Here is a 25,046-nt window from a genome sequence, read left to right as displayed (position 1 = left end):
TTTCATGCCCGCACGAAGCATGTAGAAATTGACTACCACTTTGTTCGAGAAAGAATTGCTTCCAAAGAGCTTTCGGTTTGTTTCGTGTGCTCTAACGATCAACTTGCAGACTTCTTCACAAAATCCCTACACTCTCCTAGATTTCGATCTCTCTGCACCAAGCTCACTGTGGCTCCTGCCTCATTGGCTTGTGGGGGGGGTATTGCACAACACAGTTCTGCTACAGAAGATCAAGAATCCCAAGATGGCAATCCAACGAATTAAATTCTATAATCTGTATTACTCCTTTGATTTAGCATTAGCTGTATTTGCATTTATCATTCCTTTGATTTTAGCATTAGCTGTATTTTGGATTTTAGCTCTATATATACAATTGTGCACGCCTCTGTATAATTATCAAAAACAGAAATAATAAAATACATTTCCATCTTCTTCTTATCTCCTTTTAATTTAAATTATAGTTTCCTTTCATTTCAGATACAATTATCTTCGAATCGTAGTAGTATATCGAAAATGGTATGGTTGTCTATTTCTGAATTTTTTATTTTTTTTTTTGGATCGGACTTTTTTATTGGACTTGCCTGCCCAGATAATTAAACTTGCCTACCCTAGGCCCAGAACCCAAACCCAATAGCTCAGAGCCCAGAGAAAAACAACAAAACAAAAACTCAACCCTCCGCTCCGCTGTCGAGAGCGTTGCGCGAAGAAAAGGAAAAAAACAACACAGCGCCTCCGCTCCGCCTGCGCCTGCGTTTAGAGAAGAATAGCCGCGCCGCCGCCTGTTCCCACCTCCGCCTGTTCCAGCTCGTCTGTGCCCGCTAACCCTAGCCGCCTCTGGTAAATCCCCTTCTCTGAATTCCGAAATTTCTTGTTAACCCTAGTTGCTAATTCAGTTTATTAGATATTGTTTAGACTTTTTGAATTTGCCGTGTACCCAAAAGCAAAATTGCTGCTGTTAAAATTTGAACTGCTAATTCAGTTTACTTTTGTAGTTGCTGTTAAAATTTGCTTACTCAATTTTGGACATCATTAGACTATGGATTACTGTTGTTAAAATTTGCTTACTGAAATTTGGATATTTGTGAGATTTGAGATTAGTAATAAAACCAGAAGCTCAATTCAATTGTCTAGATTCTATTTGTTGGGTCAATTTGAATTGCTGAAGCAATTCAATTTTGAGTATTGCTGCCTCGATTTTATTTGAATTGTGTTTGCAAATAATTGCTATTGAAGTAAATCATTGTTTTCTTTTAAGATCACAGAAAGATTTAAAGTCCCTTTAGTATGATATATTGTAAGATTTAAAGTTCCTTAAGTATGAGATCTTGTTCAATTTGTTAGGTACCTCTAATTTTTTCTTTGAATTTATTAATAGAGAATGGACAGATACTACAAGGTGGGACCTAAATTTTCAATTGATTCAGCTTCACAAGGATCACAACAAATAGGGTCTAGCTTCGCCAAAATTTGTTAGGTAACCTAAATTTCCCATATTTGCAACTATTTATATAGTTATGCTTGCCTACCTCTAAGAAAACTCCTAGTTTCGCCACTGGGTACACTTCATTTAAGCATCTAATCTCTCGATCAAGAAGCAAAATGATGTAAAATCCAGCCAATGAGAACGTAATGAAATCTAGACTGATCGAGATTTTCAGGCCATATAAATCCAAAAGGAAGATGTCAGATACGGGCTTGGTTGCATTTGGGATCTTTCTGTGCTTTGGTGCATAATACATGAGAGAAACCGATCTTTCTGATAATGGGCCTTTTAGGCTAGGTGTGCAAACGGATCGGATATTATCCGATTGTATTTGAATATTAGATATGGTACAGATACATATATGGTTTTTAATTTTAATTATTTGTATCCAAATAGTAGATATATACCATATAGTTTAGTATATATTATGAAAAAAAATTATGTTATTCATCATTATAAAAAAAAGGATATCTATATCTGTATCCGTCTAATATACGATCCGAATCCATATATAAAAAATGAAAGTGGATACGAATATGGTTTTACCACTATCTGATCCGTTTACACCTCTATTTGAGGCCCATATATAATTCCTATTCCATCAACCTTTGGAAATGCATTCCGGAGCAAGAATTAGTTATTCCAATCAAGCAATGAGCTGATGACATGAAAGTCCCGAAGCTCAACTCCCTTCATTCAATTAAGTTATTGTTCTCTAAACATTTTGTCCTCCTTTTCATAGAAAAATATCTCATCTGTACAATAAAAACATGTAATCTATAATATAAAATGATCTAATTTATTTTATTAAAATTGTGCACATCGATCCGTCGACTCTCAATACTGAGATCACTAATGTAATACACTTCCCCTCTTTAAATTTTTTAAGGAAACTATGATCTACATCCCTTAATGTTTTTTTTAATCACCCAACATCTGCTAGCTAATTAATATGAGTTACTGTTAAAAAATATTAATTTTACAATAATTAAAAAAATGGGAACATATCAGATTTAACACTTTAATTCCCATGGGAAATTATATAAATTAAAATTTTATTTATTACAGGAAACCACAACGGATTTACCTCATAATTTTACAATCGTAAAATCATCAGTCCGGCAACTGTTCCTGGCTTCCTGCTCTATGCTACAAGTCTATTGAACATGTTTCAAGGCAATTAAATTTACTGGGCCAAATTTTAGTACATCGAACAACTTACATGCAAGCTGACTACAAGTCTACTGAATTATTGAGTCTCCAGCATATGCTAATTTTGCCTTGGTGGAATTTGTCCACTAGCCTTATAAAAAAACAAATATGTTACTTTTGACACCTGTCTTCTTCTAAGTGTTCAGATCAGAATTCAGAAGTAACAAGGAACCAGTCAAGCACAATGCATACAGCAGTTGACCCCATGAATCTTCATGGAATCTTCTTATCTGTTAAAATAAAATCGTTGGGGTATAGCATAGAGCCTGTCCTCTTATATCATTCCTTCAACTATCTCATCCTATCAGTTCATGAAGATTCAGAGAGCGGTATGATAACTTTCTTTATAACTTCGATTCTCCTTCTTTAATTTCCTTTTAGTAACTAACAGTATTACTATACAAAGGTCACTGATTAAACAAATAGTGTCACACACACACACTCTAGATTGTCCATCTTAAATTTTGATTATAGGAAACCTCATACCGGCCCCTAAACCAAGACAAACACCACACACACCCTCACTCTATACCTCCCTTTATAATCCATATCCTTTTGTAAATATTTGAAAGACTTTATGCAGGACCTTTTTTATTGTTTTATTTAACAACATTCAAGTGCAGAATGGAACGAGCATGACTAAAATGTAATTAAATAGTCAGATATATGCTCTGCTCTGTAAATTCTAATGCTTGGAACTATTGGTTTTACATAAAATAGGCTAACTTACAGATATGCAGTTTACAATATATATATACAACTCTTGTTTTAATTTCTTTCCCACTGACACATCTGTACATCTACTTTATGAAGAGAATGAAAAATAACCTCGACCTTCTTCTGATTGCCACTGTCATTTTGCTTCCGTTGGTCTTGTCTCCTCCTCACCTACTCAGAAGTTCATTATCCAGAGGTTCCGCCCTTTCAGTTGAGAACGATTCAGACAAACTCATCTCGCCAAACAGAGTCTTCACCTGTGGATTCATCCTCGTTGGAACAAATGCCTACACCTTCTCAATCTGGTTCACAAACTCGGCTAACAAAACTAAGGTATGGACCACAAACTGGGGACATGTAGTTAATGGCAAGGGGTCGCTCTTAACTTTTCAACAAGATGGTGATGTAGTCCTGACTGACACTGATGGTACCGTAGTATGGTTCACAAACACGGCCTCGAGTCAAGCCAACCTAATGAAACTTTTGGATACAGGCAACCTAGTTGTGACCGATCCTAAAAATAAAGTCATGTGGCAAAGCTTTGATTATCCTACTGACACGCTTCTCCCATCTCAACCAATCACAAGGAACATAAAGCTTGTCTCCTCAAAGAACAATGGATCGATATATCCTGGTTACTATAGCTTTTACTTTGATAATGATAATGTTTTACGAATGTTATATGATGGGCCTGAAATTTCCAGCATATATTGGCCCAATCCCGACTTTACTGTTTGGCAGAATGGTAGAACAATTTATAACAGTAGCAGGCACGGTGTTCTTGATGTATTTGGGCAATTCACTTCAAGTGATAGATTTTCACTGGAAGCATCTGATAAAGATTTTGGGATTATAAGAAGGCTAACCCTTGATTCTGATGGTCATTTAAGGTTGTATAGCTTGAATAATTCATCATGCACATGGATTGTGACATGGATTGTTACAATCACCCAACCGATAACATATGGGCATTGTGATGTACATGGGCTATGTGGAAAGAATGGTTTATGCCTCCATACCCCGTCTAAAATTATTTGTTCTTGCCCTCCTAACTTTGAAGTAAGCGATCCTAGTGATTGGAGTAAAGGTTGCAAAGCAAAATTCAACATAAGTTGTGAGCCTAACTCCATTACCTTTGTTCAACTTCCAAATAGTGATTTTTGGGGTTACGACCTTAATTCTTACTTTAATATATCATTACATCACTGCAAGAATCATTGCAAAAATGATTGTACATGTGTAGCCATCAAATACAAGTATGGCACCTGTTATACGAAAGTCACTTTATTTAATGGAAAATCCTCCCCATCGGTGCAAGGTAGCATATACTTTAAAGTTCCAAAAAATGCTCGAATGTCAAGGGTTTATGAACCTAAAGCGCTTAACTTGATCTGTAATAACAGTGAAGTGGATGATATAGGTTCAGCTCGTTTGTACACAAAAAAAGGATCAAAGATTAAATGGGTATATTTCTATGGGTTTGCTGCTGCACTTGGATTGATAGAGATCCTTTTTGGGATATTAGGCTGGTGTTTTGTATATAAAAGAGGGATAAATGCGTCATTAGCAGAACAAGGCTATGAGTTGATGGGCAGCCAGTTCAGGAAGTTCACATTCAAAGAGCTAAGAAAGGCAACTCAAAATTTCAAGGAAGTGATCGGAATGGGTGGTTCGGGGACAGTGTACAAGGGAAAATTGGAAGATGAAAGAGCAATCGCAGTCAAAAAGTTGGAAGATGTGATTCAAGGAGAAGAAGAGTTTTGGGCTGAGGTGAGTATAATAGGCAGAATTTATCACATGAATCTGGTAAAATTACTTGGATTTTGTTTTGATGGATCACATAGGCTTTTGGTTTCTGAATATGTTGAAAATGGTTCACTGGACAAACATCTCTTTATCGAAGATGCATCTAGAAAAGTGCTTGGATGGAAAGAGAGGTTCAAAATTGCACTAGGGATGGCAAGAGGGTTAGCTTATCTCCATGAAGAGTGTCTCGAGTGGGTCATACATTGCGATGTAAAGCCTGAGAATATTCTATTGGGAAGTGATTTTGAACCAAAGATTGCAGATTTTGGGCTCGCAAAGCTATTTAAAAGAGGAGCTATTGGATCAAGAATTTCGCATATAAGGGGTACCAGGGGTTACATGGCTCCAGAGTGGGCTTCAAATCTACCAATCACAGCTAAAATTGATGTGTTCAGTTATGGAATTGTGCTTATGGAGATAGTAAAGGGTAAACGGATTTCAGATTGGACAATGGAAGGAGAAATACAGTCCTATGAAGATACGAGACTGATGGTTTGTATGTTAAATGAAAGGCATGAGATCCAAGAGTCATGGGCTGGTTATTTTGTTGATCCGAATTTAGGTACTGAGTTTGATGAAAAGCAAGCTAAGGCTATGGTGAAGATTGCATTGTCTTGCATTGAAGAAGATAGAAATCGAAGACCACACATGAATTCCATTGTTGAGTTTCTTCTTGCACATGAGAGTTAAAAGATAAATGTGTTATGATACTTTTTATGTAATAATGCATGGGGCCTCTTCTGGTCTGTTCAATAGGATCGTTAATTATATTTTTATGTTATTAATAAGGCAATGTGCTTCGGCTGCTACCTAATGAGCTTATTAATTATATTTTTTTCATGATATATTAGAAACGAGGTTTTCGTTTGCTTTGATGTGTCTATTGAAAATTTGAATGTAAAAGTTGCATTTTTGAATATTTGTAATTAATTTAGATCTCGTGCCATCAATTCATATTACACCAAAATACCATTAACTAGGAGTAGTATGACTTTATCGGTGCTAACGTAGCAGCCCCAAAAAAAAAACAGAGACTAATTTATTGGATTGAAATGCATGAAGGAATTAGTCTGCGTTGATGGCGTAGAAGTGGGCCCACCGCATTTTCTTACCGAAAATAGCAGAAGATCTTGTGAAAATATTCTGGGAATATTGTTGAAAATCTCAACACACGAGTACATGACACATCAATATTATGAAGGAAAATTTCTAGTGTGTCCATGTGAATTTTTAAAATAGCTAATTTATCCATCAAAACAACATAATATCATATATACCCATGTAAACTTGACATTATTTATTTTATCTCCGTCCCAGTACTCTCTTCCCAGTAAGTTTTTTCCATGCTCCGGGACTGAAATAATGAAGAACTAATTCAATGGTAGCCTGAAAGTATATTAAAATATGAACCAATAGCTTAAAAGTGTTAAACGCATCAAGAGTTGGCAAGAATTTCAGGATAGTGAGAAATTGTGGAGAATTATATTTTCTGAGATGAGTATTTCTGAGACGAATAAGATTCAAAATCTGTACCAAAAGGACTAGTACCTAGAGGTGCTATCGGGTCGGGTCGGGTCCGGGTACTATTATATTTGGACCCGGACCCTAAAAGTGTTCGGGTCCAAATTTCGATCCATATACTTATTTGTTTCAAATCGGGTCGGATCCGGATCCGGATACCTATCTACCCGTAGATATTTCGGGTCCAGTCTTTCGGTTCCGGGTAGATAGATATCCGTAACTTGTTTGTGGATTATCGGGTCCGATTCGGATACGGGGCGGTTCCGGATCCAGAGCGGGTATAGGTCACAACTCCAAAGTATTTGAGAAATTATTTACATTTAAATATAATTATAATTTCTTAAACATCTCATATAATAAATCATTACAATATAAATTAAAAACTACTGCAAAATAAAAATTATACTATTAATCATGTTTATAAATAATAAAATATATCATGCTACATAGCAAAATAAAAATAATAACTCTAAATTATTAGTTGGTTGTTGGTTGTTTGGAGTACTAATGGTGTAACAAAAAATATTGAATTCAGTTTTTTGTTAATAGCTTTTGAATTCAGGAGGATGGAGGAGATATAATTTTTAGAAAGTAAAATATTAGAGATGATGATTTCCTTTTCTATAATTCAAAAAAATCTATGAATTGAATGTAATAGAAGAAAAAAGGTATAAAATAAGCTGGTTATGAAAGAATAAATTTGACAATCATGTGTCATGTGTCACATGTGTATAATATAGAACAAAAATTAAAGGGCGTAATTAAAGGGCTAGTTAAGGATGTAATTAAAGGGTAGTGTAAAACAGTAGCATAAATTTGGTTAAGTTTTATCAAATTATAGCTCAGCTGAAATATATTATCTAACACAAAAACTTGATGCAGAGTTATTAATATATATTTTATCGGGTATTTATACGGGTGTCGGGTCGGGTCCGGTTATTGGTCGGATAATTAAATGATACCCATATCCTACCCATTACAGTATCGGTTCCGGTTCGGATCCGGGTCGGATATTAAATTATTAATTTGTACCCATACCCATAATTTAATCGGTTATATTTTTTTAAACCATACCCTATCCAAATTAATCGGATCCGGATCGGTTCCGGGTCGGATCCGGTTCGGTTCCGGATCGGATCCGGGTAATCGGGTAAAAGTAGCACCTCTAGTAGTACCAATTTGATAAGGAAAGAGTGATTCCGTTTGGATTCGAGAATACTTTATCTTGATTAGGATCTTGAAATATTGAACATACTTTCATAGGATCAATTTAAGCGTCAATTAACATAAAATAATCCAAACAAGTATTTAAATATCAAAGAACGACAAAAACTGGTACCGTTACCAACCTTGTGTGGAAATTTCAATGTGCAAATTCCGGTGACGCCAAACAACTAATCAATGGAACTTTCTTGTTGATTGTGGTCAGCGAGACCGCGACCGTACTATCTTGAGTAGGTCCTCATATTGTCTTGTTTGCATGGTTGCATTTTAATTCTTATATTTTATTATTAGAGGTGAGAATTTGGATCTACAAAGAGACTAAACGAGAGATAACTATAGAGGTCATTGACATAGGATCCATGTTGCTTGGCAGCTTGGGTATCAAATGGGAGAATACAAGAACAAAGTGAAAAATTGCAATTGGAAGGTACGATGGTGATTAAAGCAAGAAGAAGGAGAGCCTTTGAAAGTTAAAATCGAAATCAAAAGCAATATATTTGTGTAGTTAATTTGTGATGAAGTTTGAAGCACAAAAAAAAAATTGTGATGAAGTACAACTGCACAAGTGAGGGTATATTGGTAAAAGTAGAGTTAAAAGGTCACATTGGTTTTATGCCTCATTATACTTGACATTGTTATATCTATTTTTAAAGTTTAAATAGTCCACCCGAACTGCTCAATATGATTTTCATATTAAAATGAAATGTGTTTGGATACAAAAAATTATATTTTTTTGAAAATTATATTATATTAAAATGTGTTCTAAATAGCTAGCTATAACGCTATTAACTGTTTTTCTTTTATAATGATTCTAAATAGCTTGCTATGGTTGCGCTATAGCTTTTTTTGGACATTAAAAGTTATAGTAATATAATCGCTATTTAGAACCTTGTTTAAGATAGGTACAAAATCACTGCTTTTAGAAGATTCTAGACCATTCATAAATAGTGATTTTGTACCTCTCTAAAAAATTAGTAAAAAGTTTATAAAAATTATAAAATTTGTTATCCAAGCATATTTTAATATAAAGATCATGTTGAATGGTTCAGATCGATTGTTTAGACTTTGAAATAATGATGTTGGGGCACAAAGCCAATTGAGCTTTTTAACCCTACTTTATTGGTAAATTCAATTTTTGCAATAATTAAATTAAATGTTAAATAGTTAAAAGGGGATAAGTGTATCTAACTATTTTATTAATATACTAATTTCTCAATTTAATAAATATAAAAATTAGACAATTATGTCCTTTCTTATTTCTATGACTTATTTCATTTCTCATTACCACTCCTGTGCACTGTGGGAAAGTTTTCAAAACAGTGCCCTTGTGAAGTGGCAATATCAAATATTATATTTTTTTTATTGATTAAATTGCACTTCTATTTTGAACGTCATTCTTTAATCCAGTAAAGAATGTATAAATGGAATTATCAAATAATCACTGAAATTTGAACATTGTTAGGTTTGGTACATATATGGTACTGGTACAGTTTTGTCAATTACCCATATATACCAACAGAGTGGGTTCTCTATATGATCTCATCTATCTATGATATGTTAATTAATAATACTAGTGAGTGCAGTTACTATTAATTAGTTGCTGTTTTTTTTTTTCCTTCTCTTTAGACTTATTTTTTGTATGAGCATTAAACAAATTAAGAATTTGCTTTGGAGAAGTACATCTAACTTTCATTTTCTTTAATCCAATAAAGAATCTACTGGTACAAATACCAAACGCGCTACTAATGCTGGTAAAGCCATGCAACATTGAAATTAGATAATGATTATTTGTTCAAACAGTCTGTACTAGTCTATACCAGATAAAATTACAACATTGAAATTATATTACAATACAAATTGTGCTACTAATGAATAGTGCATCAAGCAGTCTGTACCAGTTTGAACAATTTCTGACATAAACAATAATTGCAATTCCAGGTCCAGAAATTTTTTTTTTTTTCAAAATTTGTGAATTAACAAAAATCAAGCAGTATGTACCAGTTCTAAAAAGTGTAAAGGAAAGTTTTATTTTTTTGAAGGTCATTTTGATTGATAAAAGAGTTATTTACAAAGCTCAAACTAATTATTTACATGACTTTCCATAATTATAATTATATTACAATCTCACTACATTACGGGTCCCGTCTATGGTACTGGTCTCTTGCCAATTTCTAATGTCCTGATTGGCTTGCTTAGTTAGCTGCTCAATCCACCTACTCTTCCCGGTGAATAATCTCATGTTTCTCTTTCGTCAGAGTGCCCAACAACCCGCCACTCAGACTCTGTCCCATTTGAGACGATCTATTTGTGACATAGCAAAGTAGCGTGTTAGACATGATGAGCAGATTAAAAAAGTATTATAATATAATAAATGAAAGAAAAAAAAATGTTTGAAATAATCTAAACCATTGATAGAATTTGAATGGTTGAGATAGAAGAAGAGTCATGTAAATATGGATCCAATCGATCGGGTCGGTGATGAGAAACGGTGAGAAATCCCGAATCCGAGGGTAAAATTGAAATAAATGTCATTTGAGATCTAAAAAACGAATACAAAAAGATAAAAATATGAAAAACAGCTGTTTTTCCACAAATCTCTTCTTCGCATTTTCCTTATGATCTGCGATTTTTTTTTCTGTTTCATTTCTTCGTATATTTGCAAAAAATTTCCCACAGAGCCCTTTATTTTCTTCCAATTATTATTAAAATTGTTGAAAATTTTGTATTTAAGTATAATTTTCTATATAATCTAGAGTAAAATATCATGGCATTGTAAAATTAATTTTCATTATATAAAATTTTATATGATTAGTTTTATTGTGTATGTGACCCTTATAGTTCAAAACTTTAGCTCCGCTTCTAGTCACAGGTACATCACAACCTCACATGGATGTCATGTCACGTCATGTGCATTGGTCACGTGACGTGACGTGACTCGCGTGTCACGTAAAGTGTCCATTTGCGTAATGTTTTCTTTGAATAAAAAATAACACCTCAAGTTACATCATGTCATACAAATTGATTCGGTCATGTCACATGACATGTTACATGATCAATAACTTTTAATATTATTTTTTTATAATTTATCTTGTAGTAGTTTCTAATTAGTTTTAGTCATTAGTTATTATTTTTATGAGCTAACTTAAACTTGAAAAAATAATGAAACATGATCAATTATGAACAAACTTAAACCTGAAAAAATAAATAAAACATGATCAGTTATGTTATATTTGATTATGTCATGTATCATCACATTATTTATCTGATGTAACTGTCATTTATTGTTTTAATCATGTCATATAAAAATAAATATTGATGATGTGTCATAACGTGATGTGATGTGATGTGATGTGACGTGACATGACATATTAGTCGTGTCATATCACGTTATGTTTTTTTTCTTCACTAAAAAACTCGCAACTTTTTCTTTATATCTTGTGGAAGTCATTCTAATAGCTTATAACTTTGAGCTCTATGTTGTATGGACACAGGCAAGTATGGATATCGTATCGGATACGACAATACGAGTATCGACACAGCAATACAACATGTATCAAACACGATATAAAACCATATATGAAGGAGTTAGGCTAATATGACACTAGTGTTATATCAAACCAAATAACACCACATCTTAAACCCTTAGATCTGCTTTAAGATTCGTACTATCCGCTTTTACTGTTCAAGCACTTCATTTTGTACGAATCTTAAAGCAAATCTAAGGGTTTAAGATGTGGTGTTATTTAGTTTGATATAACACTAGTGTCATATTAGCCTAACTCTATATGAAGTATTGGTGTAACACATCTTGAGCCAGTAAAAATAATTTGTTATTGACTTATTGTGTAATTTTTACAGTTTATCATTATAAATTCAATATTTATATGCAAAGCAGTACTGTAAAAAACGTCAGTATAAGCTGTTAAAAGTTAAAACTCATTAAGAAATTGTTGCAACTGTTTACATGAGCCGGAAACAGAATAGCTGACAGTAAAAATTGTTGCAACTGTCCGCTATTTGCAAAGATGATTGTTAAATCTAATTTCAATATTTTTTTTAAAGTTGAAATTAAGTAAACATTGTATCAACCTCGAGCATCTCGAGCATCTTTGTTATGCCTTTCCTATGTATCTCAGTTGGCTTGGTGCGTGTCTTCTGCTCCTCCCGTTTAGTAAGTCCAACCATATGAGAATCTTGTTGTGCCGTCTTCTACCCAAAGTAATTAGCCTATGTTTTGGAACAAGGAAACGGTCATCGTGTACATTCTGATTGACTTTCATACACATCATTCACCTCTTCATATGCTGATCAGTGTCTAGATGTGGTAGGTACTTACAAAATTGCTAGGGTCGAGGCTTCGGAGCCTGCACATGGACAAAACATGAGAACATAGTATTCTCTCTAATTGAGACTTATGGCATATGCATTCTGACGTGTTATCATCCTTGATGATGACCTTGTATTTGAAATTAGCCTTTGTAAACCGACAAGAACCGTCAAGCATGTAAGCGTGAACTTTCTCTTGAGTTGCATTACCCCGAACTCGTTATGGTTGCCAAACCCCCCAGCATCTTCAAAGTATTTGACCTCTCGATTGTTTGTTAATAAGCTACGAACAATTAAAAATAAATGAAGAAATAAATTTATTTAAATGAAGTTATTAAAAATAAATGAGGTTGCAGGTATGAAATCGGTTAAAAAAAATTCTTGTGAATATTTAAAGTTTAAAAGTTTGATCCTCGTTTTATCTGAAATAAAAGAAAATAATAATTCAGAATTGTATAATATCACCATGTAAAAGAAAAGCACTTTGATGATTCTTAAACCTTTAATGGCAAAATCTGTAGTCCGCGTGGATTTTCATATCCAAGTAAAAAATGCTAGAGAAAAACGCAGGCCCCTCTTTGCATCTAGTTGGGGTTTTGCGTTGGACGATTTCCTACATTTTTCTTTGTTTTTGTTTCTTGTTGATTTAATTAGAATTCCAAACACAGGACATAATTTACAGCCGGGCAAAAAGGTCATTATGTTGAATCTTGCAGCCTAGCATTGAGCAAAAAGGACGATTTCCTTCAGGTTCGGGCTAGTACTAATCAGTACCAACACTTTGGCATCCTAGAAGTGAGCTAAAATCTGAAAAACACTTGTTATTATTTTCGTTTTCAATCTTTTTCTTATTCGGCTTACTCAGGGCAAAATTAAGGTATAACCTTCGCGATGGGATCCTTTTGCAAGGTATAAGAGACCTACTAGATACCATATTAAACAAATATTACTCTTGTTTGTATGTACCATCCAACAATTTATTGTAAAGATCAAAGGTAAAAAGGACTGCATTAAACTATTGATGACAGCTGGTAAGTTGTAGCAATATCATATGCCAAATCTGCCACTGTGTAAAATGGCAGGATAGCAAATTAAATAATAGAACGTACCTTGTAGGTAATGTTGTATTGCAAGAGCACCATTCCCTTAATCTAGGGTCACTGTTGTCAAATCTTGATTCTAGTCGTGAATAACTCATGCTGCAGTAAATCCAAGTTACCACTATCATCCTCATCCTCATCCTCATCATCATTATTCTGGGACTGTCAAAATTGCTTCCTCTTTATCTCCTTTAGGTTTCAAATTTGTCCTCTTCTCTTTCTCTTGCAAGTCTTCTTTGATTCTCATTCCTTAGATTAAGATTTGATCTATTAAACAAGGTTCCGAACATTAGAATTGGAATAGGTATCGGAAAAATCGGTCGGAATCCGCCGAGTCAACTCGGAAATTTGGATTTTTTTTAAAAACCTTGTTTTGTATTAGAAAAATAGAAAAACTATTTTAAAAAAAAAAATTATTTCAAAAATAATGTTAAGGCCACTTCTTATACTAAAATAATGCACTAATAATATATATATATATATATGAACATTAAAAATTAATAAATCGAAAGCCTACTATATTCCTACTTGATGAAGTGCTCCACGGGTGGGATTTTTGGTTTCAAAAGCTTACTATATTAGTCAAGATTAAAAAATAAAATTCAAAATAACTCCAGCTGTCCAGCACAAGCGAGCCACGCGTGAACACGCTCTACTTGTTTCGAGATTTGTTGTGGCGTGCTTACCAACTGAACTTAAAACAAATTATTATATTTATCTGGAAACTTTTTCTTACCGGCTACACAGTTTGACGCATAGATTATATTGCGGAAAATTTCTGTCATCACCTTCATTTCTTCTTGCCAGTTCCTTCTTCTCCGACCCAGCGTTATTTTTGCTTCTCAAAACAAGTTTGACTGATTGATTCAAAATAGAGAAGCAAAAACAGTATAATTAGTCTCACCATGCACCTCTAAGCATTTTCAGATAGCCTCAGACTCGGTCTGATTTCAGTTGAGAATTTTAGTTTTCAGCGCAAAATTACAAAGAGGCGAGTAAATCGGGCAAAACTCAGATCGTCACCGGCCGATTCCGTTCTGACTCAGCCGAATCAATTCGGAATTAGACGATTTCAGAACCATGCTTTTACATTTGGATTAAGACAACAAAGGTCACTCTGGTTGGCACCGTGTCATACAAATTTTATCCTAGGTGTATGCACTGTTGTTTGAACAACCAAGTAAAATTTAGAGGATAAACAACAGATTGCATCCATGACAACTTGTATGTAAGAGTATCATATGGCATGACTACCAAAATGTAATTCCTGAGTTGAATGATATGCGTGGAAAGAAAAAAAGGAATGAAATATAGGCTTATTTAAATTTTGTATTGAAGTAAAAGAAATAAAGCTGAGAAAGAAGATGATGGTACTCTCATCAATTATCTAACAATAATGTTATAGAATAATATGAACTATGAAGTACCTCGTAGTTTATTCCATGTTGTAAGCACCACTCCCTTAACCCAGGGCAATTATAAACCTCAACGTTGCAAGGTTCAACAGGAAGCAACTCATCACCCAATAAATGCAAATTGAAACAGTTTGAAATCCTACAACTTCTGAGTGAAGCAAGGTTTGTCAACCCCAACAATGCGTTCACAAATGAACCTTCTTGTGCACCCATTGTCAATTCAAGAGCAGGTTCCATAATAAATGAGCACAGGTTCTGACATTTAACGATAGAAAGTTTGCTCAAGGATTTCAGCTTTAGTATTCCAGGCATAGATACAAGCTGATTGCATTCAATAATTTCCAGCTCTTCAAGTTCTAATGGGAGCGACTCTGCTTTTAAGAATTGCAAACTAGTACATGAGCTAATACTCAAATACTTTAGTTTACATAGGCTGCCAATCCATTCCGGCAATGTAATGCCATGTATTTGTAGCTTGCTAAGATTTGGGTGAGGCTGGAGACTAACCATCACCGGAAAACAACTTTGATCTTCAAGAAATATGTTCTTACCACTTTTGATGTTCAACATTAATAAACTTCCATCTATGCCCCAATATCTATTAACCCAATTCCAGGATAGTATCAAGTGCTCCAAGTTACGCATACTCACAAGGTTAGCACTTTCGACATCCCTTAAATTGGGAGTATTTTTCAATCCACCTATACAAAGAGCTCCTCCTAGATCTGGAAAATCCTTTAACCATTCTATTGTCTCGCATATGAGCTCCACCTTTAGTGCTCCAATTCCTACAAACTTTCTCAAGCTAGCTGGTAAATAACTGACACTGGTATTAATGATTTCCAGCTGTTGAAGATTTGTAAGGCTCCCCATATCACTAGGAAGCTCTTTAAGTTTGTAGCAATAACTAATACAGAGTTTCCTCAAGGACCGGAGTTGACAAATGGACTTGGGCAATATCGCCATGAAAAAATATTTATCAATTATCAATTCTTCCAGGCTAATTAGATCTCCTATTTTTGTTGGCAACTCTTTGAGAATACTATGCCTAAGAGTTAGATTTTGCAAGCTATAAAGGGAGCATATGCATTCAGGTAGAGTTTCAAAGAACAGAGCACGGAGTGAAAGATAACGAAGTTGTTTCAAATTACCAATGGAGGAAAGATATTCTAATTCACAATTAGGGGGTCCCCGTATTTCTAAAGCTCTTAATTTTGGTGTCCTTGAAAGGTCAAAAACACTGAAAAAGTTTTTGAAAGAAAAGCCTATAATGAGGGTGCGCAGAGTAGTGAACATGTCAGAGGGAATAGGATCTATTAGGTTCAAAGAACGAGGTATGTACAAATGGTACAGTACATTAGGAAAAATTGTGAGCTTACTAACCTCAGAAGAATAACAACCATTTTCTGAATTAAGTCGTGCTAAATCATGAATTATATCATGCAACTTAAACTCTCGGAAAACAAAATCATTCCCCTCATATTTGCCTTCTCCTTCAAACAAGGACCTCTGGCACAGTTGATGTGCATATTCAAAACCAATCTTTTCTGCAGTCTTGTTTCCTTTAGGCTCAATAAAGCCCTGATACATCCATAATTTCACCATATATTGTACATCATAGCAATGATCTTTAGGAAACATGAAACAATATAGAAAACAAGATTTTAGGTATGTGGGAAGGTGTTTATAGCTTATTTGAAGGGGTGGAAATATCTCATTGCTAGCATCAGACTCCCATAGCTCATTTTCTAGAATATCTCTCCAACTCTCTTCTTCCACCTCAAGTCTCAAAAGGCTAGCAATTGACTTCACAGCCAGGGGCAACATTCCACACTTATTCATAATCTGCTTCCCAATTTCTACCAACTTTGGATCCCTATTTTGTTCTACTCCATCGAATGCATAATGTTCAAACAATTGCCAACCCTGTTCAGCTGACAAACATCCAAGGTTGAATGTTGGCTCAGTTTGCATGATTCACGCGACAGTATCGTTCCTTGTAATAACTAGGATTTTAACAAATGTTGCTGACATAAAAGGAGCCCGAAATGAATCCCAAAGACTCTTCTTCTCATTCCATACATCATCAAGGACCAAAAGTAATCTTTTCCCTTTTATCCGCTTCAGAATTATCTTTTGCAAAGCACTCAAATTTGTAAGTCTACACTCATCTCCTGTAATAGACTCCACTGTCTCTTTGGTGAGCCTTTCAACATTGAAATCCTCTGATACGAATATCCACCCAAATGCATCAAACCTTTCTCTGATTCTATAATCATTATAGGCAAGTTGTGCTAGGGTTGTTTTGCCAATGCCCCCCATACCCACAATTGTCACCACCGAAACATTACCACTTATGGACAACAAATCAATTAGTTTCTCCTTTTCCCTCTTTCGACCAAAGATATTCGACTCAACTACTAAGTGGCTAGTTGGAGCTATTTGCAATTGGTTGTTGCAATGTTTGGATCCATCTCCCTCTGACAGTTGAAGTGCAATCCGATCATTTGCAATCTCATCAAATCTGCTCCTTATTTGCTGAATTTGATCCAGCATAATGCCGCATGGAACCTAGTAAGTTTATAATTACTTGAGAGTGTATGACCTACTACAATGTTCCTCTACACAGATATTACTAGTTATATTTATAGTACAGTCTTTGCTGCATATTTGCAATTTGCAATGTGGTTTATATGGACTCATCATATTTCCTATGGCAGGCCATATGTCCAGCTAGTACTTTGTACTTATATATGACTCTAACCTGGACTGGACCTGATAGTGAGATTAATGAGTAAAATTAAGTATATCTTGAATTCTATGTTTTAGCTAGTGCGAAGAACTTGCAACTTTTTGGCAGTCAAATAAAGATGTGGCATTTCACATCTAGTAGACATTACATTTTTTTTGTTCTGAACTTCATTAGCAATTCAATTTACCCTAACACTAAGACGTTTGTCTTAGTGACCCTGACTCATCTACACTAAAACTATCACATATACCCTTTGCACAAAGAAATTAAATTAGTTACCTGAATTAGCTTCATTTTTCGAGAATCTAGTGGAGAAGCATCTTTTGCCTCAACTTGCGCCCGTAACACTTCATAGTGGTACTCACCCAGTACATCCTCTGCATCATATGCAACTCCCTTAAGCTCCTTCAACCAGAGCTTCACCAACGAGTCTGTGATCTCCCTCTGCTCTGCATCGTACAGAGTGGCCTTGATCCGCTCCAACATCCTCATCAATTTCTTCAATTCAGCCTCAATTTGGTGGTTTTGATTTTCTGGAGACGAGGAAGAAGAAGGAGCTTGTGCAGATGTGATAATAGCAGGCAGCAATTTGGCGCCCAAAGAGAGAAGGTTGGAAATCACTCCGCCTAGATCCATCGATCTAAAATTGCAAATCTCTTCTCTTCTATTGTGTTGATATGAAACGATCCAAAGAGATAACGTAGAAAAACTACTAATTATATATTGGGGGAGTCTCGGAGAAAACTGGGATAAAATGGATAAGAGACGTGATAAAGAATTTCGTCCTTTCAATTTTTTTTGACATATAACTGTTATTTGTCTATAGATTTAATTCTCAATTTAATGTTAATTAATTAAAAATTAAGTTAATAAGTAATAGTTTATTGTAAAATTGTGTATCATTCTGAAAAGAAACTAGTAAGAAATATTATGTAAGGTGCCCACAAAATATCATGTGTGGGCAAACATGACTAATGTTGTTTTTTTTTTTTTTTTTTTTTTTTTTTTAAGGAAAATGTTAGTTATCTCTTAATACTTCTTTTATAAATCAGCCAACTTTCAAAGTATCATATTACTTTAAATGGTCTCATAAGAAAGATATTTTATCATTATAGTCGTGTCATCCTTTCAAAATGCTTATTTTGGTATTTCTTTTTCTAAAATTACTAATAAATTGATTCTATGTTAAAAATAAATTTCACTCTAGTAACTAAAATAATGTATTTCGTGTAAAATTCGCATGTTTCAATCTCAAATAGAAGATCACTTGTGAATTTTTAAAATCAGATGACTTTACCTCATTTTTAAGTCGTTCTCCGTCTCAGAAAAAAAAATGTTGGAGTAAACTTTTATGTGTCCTCTCCGAACTTAAAGGCCGGTTGCGTTGATCAAAGGCCCATTTAATTTTCTTAAGGCAAACACCAGCCTTTATTCATTGTATTTTTGAGATGCAACGGTGCTATTTGTTTGACTTTCAACAATCTAATATGTTCGTCTTCCTTTTATTTTCAAGACATTGATAAGTTGGATTGTCAAAACATACTTCAGTTCTGTATGTCCTTTTTATTGTTATTTCATTTTACAGATTATTTATTTCATGGCAAAGAAAGCTAGCCTTTGATAGACGGAGCCAACTCCACTACTCTCCAAATAGGAGAGCAGGACTCTATTGTTCTAAATCCGATCATTCATCTGTATTGAGATTAGTGTACAAAAAAGTCAACGGTTAGATTTTGAATAACAGGGTCATGCTCTTCTATTTGAAGAGTAGCGGAGTGGCATCCTTGATATAATCTATAAAAAGATTGGAAGTTTTATTTGAAGAAGAAAAGCACACACAATTTATAAACCCCTGGTTAAGCAATAATTATTAGAAGCAGCTAATAGTCCCCGATTCTCAGTCCTCCGAAAATTTCTGGACTTTTTACGCTAATTCTATAAACAAGTTCATTAGATTCGGTAATACTATGAAAACAATCCTATAAACAATTTCAAGAGATATTCTGCAGATGAAACCGCGTGTCCCAGATAAAAACGCGTGAAAGCTGCTGAAAACGCGTGGTCAACGAACAAAGTACAATTGGCAGTTAAACTGGGGACCGTCTTTTGTGAACATACACATATTATCCTGTGAACATACAAATATTATCCTGTAAATATACACATATTATCCTGTGAACATACACATATTATCCTGTGAACATACACATATTATCCTATGAACATACACATATTATCCTATTAACATACAAATCAGATCAGAAAAGGAAACAAGGTTAAAAAAACAATTCAATTTTTTTTTTTAAAAAGAAAGCTGTAAAAAAAGGAAGGGCTTAAATAGGAAAAATGGCGACCGGTTATGGCAGTTGAAAGTGCGTGGTCAAAAAAACGCGTCAGAACTAAGCTAAAAATGGAAGGTTTTTATACGCGGAAATTTTCGGGGAACTGTAGCCCGAAGGATGTTACATTTTCTCATAATTATTTACAAAGTACATGCTAGCCAAACCCCAAGACTTGGATTATCTTTTGAAGTCAATCTGCTAGATTTTGAAGATAATCTCATCAAAAATCAAAAGAGTTGGTGAGCTTAAGAATTTCCTAGTTCTACTCCTACTATTTATTTAGAAAAGCAATTACTAGACAACAAACTCTTTTGAGTAGAACTAGGGTGCTCTTAAGCTCACCAAGTCATTTGTGAGCTCAGCTTCAAAATCTAACGAATTTATTCAAACAACGATCCAAACCTTTGAAACCGATTTAATTCATTGGTGATATGTTTACATATTAAATTTATAAATTTTTGAATTAATTTAGTATAAAGTCAAGCAGTAAAAAAATGAACGTATTAAAATTAACTTATAAACTATCTTTTCTTCTTACCGCTTGACTTTAGACTAAATTCGAAAAATTATAAATTTGATGTGCAAACACTTTACTCGTCAAATAGATTAGTTTTAACGATTTGAATTCATCACTTAATGAAAGTCATTTATATAGGTTTTAAAGTTAAGCTCACTAAAAAAATTAGTGAGCTTAAGAACACTCTGGATATCAGAATCCATTCATCAAGTCACACATTTTTGTAAGTGCATGAATATCAGAATCCCGGGATAAGGAAAGGAAATACAATTCTGGATGCATAATTGGGGTCATAGTCTTTTGAATCTTTAGTACTTCCGGTATTGTTTACGTATGCTTTAAATCAGTTTACACATTCAGAGAACAAGTGTAGCGCTGTCTCACTTTGTTTCTTGCACATGACACATCGTTTAGGCAAGTTCCAACAACTCTTCATCAAATTGTCATTAGTTAGTACCTTATTGTTGAGTTTGACTAGTATAACATCAGTGTCACTTCAACCTATATAACACCAACTCTAAAATCTATCAAATCGATTTCGAATGACTAATTCAAACCGTTCAAACCGATTTACTTTATGAGTGATGCGTTTACATGTAATTTTTTTTATATTTTTGAGTTATTTTAGTATCAAATCAAGCAATAAAAATATTGAAAACTTAATGCATTAAAATTAACTTAAAAACTCACACATTTGACCGCTTGACTTGATACTAAATAAATTCAAAAAGTTATAAATTTTGCATGTAAACGCACAACTAATGAAGTAGATGGGTTTGAACGGTTTGGATTCACTGTTTGAAGTTGATTTAATAAGTTTTAGAGTTGGTGTTATATAGATTGAAATGACACTGATGTTATACTAGCCAAACTCCTTATTGTTTATTGTCAGTCACACAAAAATCTTCATTCTGGGTGGGGCATTGAACTTCCATATGTTGTGCGTGTTGGTTTCGATAACAGGCCCCTGCATCATGTTCGCGTATGCCAATCTTCCATTAATCGTCCTGTTGTTTCAGCTTTCCAGTAAAACGGAACTTCTACTGATATCACAGTTCGTAATTTGGAGGGAGAGGTGTTCTCGAATCTTCAATGATTGGGAGAAGGGAAGTGCTAAGATGGTTGAGAACTTCAAGATGGAGAGGATGATGCTGAGAAATGCAGCAGATTGAGTCGCTTGGAGATTGCAGCTGCAGGTCATTCGCTCATTCCTCAAAAAGTCTGATCACAGCTACTGGTTTCTTCTGTTGCTGCTGTTTTTTACTGGTTCATTTTACTGATATTTTTTTACTGTCTTTTTTTTCCTGTTCACTGGCTTTCAATTCTACTGGCAATATTTTGGTTTTCTTTGTTTCAGATTTAAATTTCTTTCCTTTTAAGCTCAAATGTCTTGAGCAATTTTATTATTATGCTTTGTAAACAGGTTTTATTTCAGAACCTGAACTGTTTTTGAATTGCCTTCATGAAGAAAACAAATAGGGACATAAATCCCTATTTTTACTCAAAAAAGAAAAAAAAATCTGCTAATTAGAAACTCCCTTTAAGAAAAGCATATTCTTTTGTGTTTCCATAGTTGTTTATTTATTTTATTTATTTTTTCTAGTATATGCAATTGCCAGTTCGATGTACCTTATGATCAGTTAATTTGTGCAAGTTATCTGTTTGATGTAGTCTCCGAAAATTGTAGGTTCAGTTTTGTTTTGTTGAAATTCTTTTAATGGTCCTAAACTTTCAAAGGTGTTGCATAACAGCCCAAATCTAAAAATAACAAAATATATGGGCCACAATATGTTGTTTCAAGGTGAGCAGCTTTTGAGCTACGGGCCATAAGCCCATAAAAAACATAATCGATCAAGTTCGAACACAATTATTTAAACATACTACGGGCCATTTTATGATTGCATTTCTCACTGTTTAACTTAATATTTATTGTTTCAAAGTTAAAATGCAATACAGAGTTGTGATAGTGGAATAGTTTGTGCTTCTTCAATGCCAATAATTTTGCCGAAATATTTGCTTCACCTATCTTTTCTTAAAACAAACAGAAATTTTTACTAAAATCTCAACCTAAGGAACTGTTTAATTGAAAGTTGAATGGAATCAATTTTTATTTTTATTTAAAAAATAATTTCAGGTTACATTCTGATTGCGTATTTTATACTAGAAACCTGCAATGTGTTTAATGTTATGCGAGATTAAAAAATAAAATCACACAACTTTTTTGTTGGAAAACCCTCCAAAGTTGTTTGATAACTCTTTATCAAAAGGAAAGAATAGTGGTATGTTTTATATATCTTGCAATATTGATATACACAAAAATTATATCATTTCAATTTTTTTATACGCAACAGAAACTAACATAATCAACAGATGAAATTTTGACCTTTTAATCTCCTCACTTGATGACTATCGGAATGAAGTCAAATTTTCATAGTTTCTTATATGCATGTAATTGACATGATTTAAAATATATTTGATTATTTTAATTTATAAATTTATGCACAAATAAAAAGTTGCACCGTTTGACATTAGTGACCATAGATATTGGATCTATCTTCTATTTGTACATATAAACTTTGTATCATACGTAATGTTTTAAATTAATGAAATTGCTTAGTAGGTAAATTGTCAAACTTTTTTAGATGGAGATGAAATTTAAATTTTCCAACTTTAAATATTCACACACAAAAAAAATTCTAATAAATATTTTTTAATCTGCCACTCCTTACACAGAAAGCTGTCCTAATCAGAACAAATCTTCTAGTTATCTTTAAAAAAAATTCACCCTTTTTTTGTCAAATGTCCCACTCAAGTATATACTAAAATGGCAAAATGAGTGCATTCTTGAACATATTTCCTTCAATCTTTATTAGAGTCAACTTCGTGCAAGAATAAACTTATCACTTTTGGACTATATGCCATTCCAACAGTTAAAGTCTGTATAGAAGAGCTATGGGAATTGATTATGATAGAGAAAGTTGAGTAAAACTAGGGTTTGACGTGCTTATCAAGAGAGTTTGGTGAGCACAACTCTAAAAGTATATCGGATCGACGTCAAATGTTGAATCTAAACTATTAAAATCCATGTACTTCATGAGTGATACATATACATGCAAAATTTTGAAAGTTTCGAGTTTATTTGCTACAAGATCAAGCAGTCAAATAAATAATAAAAATTGAATATATAAAATAACTTATAAATTAACTTATAAAATGTTTATTTATTTGACCACTTGACCATGTAGCAAATAAACTCGAAACTTTTAAAATTTTGCATGTATATGCATCACTCATGAAGTACATGGATTTCAACGGTTTGGATTCGGCGTATGGAGTCGATCCGATGAACTTTTAGAATTGTGCTCACCAAACCCTCTTGATGAGCACATCACACCCTAGCTCGAGATAGTTATATGTGTGTATAAATTTGTAAGTTTAGTTGTGTCTGTATGTATGAAATTGAGATATAGGAAGAGAGATTTACATGACAGCTGCCATTAAAATTTTCAAAAACAGAGGAAAATACACGCGGCTACACATTAAAATTTTGCATTCAATGCAGGGTAGGATCCGAACTCAATGATTGTGTTGTGTTCACATGTATGTATGTTTGAAATATTTTTGTATGGAGATGATATGATAAATTATTTTGAAGGTATTTAGAATATTTTAGAATGAATTTGAATAAAAATTGAAGGTATTTAGAATATTTTAGAATGAATTTGAATAAAAATTGAAGAAGTTGGATCAATTCGGCTTCAAAAACAACATTTACAACAAAGCAATGTATTGATGCAATATTTTTTTTTTTTTAGTAAAGGTTGAAGATCAAGTTATCGAACTATTTAATATCTACAAGGAATTTCTCCATCCGAATTTCGAAGATGCAACTTTCCACACGAAGGGCATTACATTTATTACTAGACAAAAAACTGGTTCTCGTATTGATGTGATATTAATATAGTGCGTTGTAACCCGAAATTTTTATTTTTACCATTCTAAAAGAATGATAAATAAAAAAATCACAAAATCTGAGAAATTTTATTTTTGATACAGACACAACTTAAAATTGTGGCTAAAAATTAAGTGGGGGTAACTTCACATACTAAATCTGTTGCTTTGATTGATGGATGTTGGTAAATTTTGTAATGAACTTAATTGGTGGTAGACGCATTGCAAGTAACACAATTTTGGCCACAATGATCGGTCTATCGTCTATTTGGTCTAATATTTTATCCTATTAATCAAGTTTTTTATAGGTGAGCAAGAACTTTTCAGAAATGGATCTAGGTAATACAGAAAGGCTAGAGAGAGGAAGAAGAGAAAATTCATCTTTGGGGAGTGCTTTCTTTTTAGCTGATGGGAAAGAAAGTATTTCCACCACCGAGATGTTCTTAGAAAGTTTTTTTGAGTTGCGCTTAGTTATAGAAATAATCTTATATTAGTATTGTGTCTCTCTGTGCGTAGCAACAAAAATATACTATAAAAAGTAATAAAAAATATCTCATACAAAATGATATATTTTCATAAAAAAATTATACTAAATAACGAATAACATTTCTTAAAAACATATTAAATGACATATATTGTTTTGATTTTTTTTGACATATCTTCATAAAAAAAATCTCAAA

General features: G+C 33.6%; 3 protein-coding genes across 7 annotated transcripts; 1 reads left to right on the top strand and 2 right to left on the bottom strand.

Moving 5' to 3' along the window:
* The first annotated feature begins 668 nt into the window (after positions 1 to 668).
* Positions 669 to 6,063, top strand: LOC144575328 (putative receptor protein kinase ZmPK1). Of its 4 annotated transcripts, none has more exons than XM_078325420.1 (4): positions 669 to 837; positions 1,376 to 1,474; positions 2,847 to 3,024; positions 3,509 to 6,063. In XM_078325420.1, the coding sequence occupies exons 3-4, from the start codon at positions 3,007 to 3,009 to the stop codon at positions 5,906 to 5,908; spliced, it is 2,418 nt and encodes an 805-aa protein (XP_078181546.1). In that variant the 5' UTR covers positions 669 to 837; positions 1,376 to 1,474; positions 2,847 to 3,006; the 3' UTR covers positions 5,909 to 6,063. The 4 variants fall into 4 exon arrangements, with proteins under 4 accessions (XP_078181546.1, XP_078181544.1, XP_078181545.1 ...); XM_078325418.1 differs by having other exon boundaries at positions 2,842 to 3,024; XM_078325419.1 differs by having other exon boundaries at positions 2,835 to 3,024.
* Positions 6,064 to 11,878: 5,815 nt separating this feature from the next.
* On the bottom strand, positions 11,879 to 18,260 carry LOC144575898 (disease resistance protein RGA2-like). 2 transcript variants are annotated; one of them, XM_078326153.1, is made up of 5 exons: positions 17,836 to 18,260; positions 14,817 to 17,375; positions 14,126 to 14,246; positions 13,399 to 13,656; positions 11,879 to 12,572 (listed from the first exon to the last, which is right to left on the bottom strand). In XM_078326153.1, exons 2-3 carry the CDS (start codon positions 16,776 to 16,778, stop codon positions 14,232 to 14,234), a joined length of 1,977 nt encoding a protein of 658 aa, XP_078182279.1. In that variant the 5' UTR covers positions 16,779 to 17,375; positions 17,836 to 18,260; the 3' UTR covers positions 11,879 to 12,572; positions 13,399 to 13,656; positions 14,126 to 14,231. The 2 variants fall into 2 exon arrangements, with proteins under 2 accessions (XP_078182279.1, XP_078182280.1); XM_078326154.1 differs by having other exon boundaries at positions 13,399 to 13,638.
* On the bottom strand, positions 16,782 to 18,192 carry LOC144575269 (putative disease resistance RPP13-like protein 1). The gene is made up of 2 exons (XM_078325364.1): positions 17,836 to 18,192; positions 16,782 to 17,375 (listed from the first exon to the last, which is right to left on the bottom strand). Exons 1-2 carry the CDS (start codon positions 18,190 to 18,192, stop codon positions 16,782 to 16,784), a joined length of 951 nt encoding a protein of 316 aa, XP_078181490.1.
* Positions 18,261 to 25,046: the final 6,786 nt, after the last annotated feature.

The sequence above is a fragment of the Carex rostrata genome, chromosome 24 (assembly GCF_964058835.1).
Source record: "Carex rostrata chromosome 24, lpCarRost1.2, whole genome shotgun sequence".
Classification (NCBI taxonomy): Eukaryota; Viridiplantae; Streptophyta; class Magnoliopsida; order Poales; family Cyperaceae; genus Carex; species Carex rostrata.
Note: the sequence above shows the minus strand (reverse complement) of the source record. Positions and strands in the feature narration are given on the sequence as shown.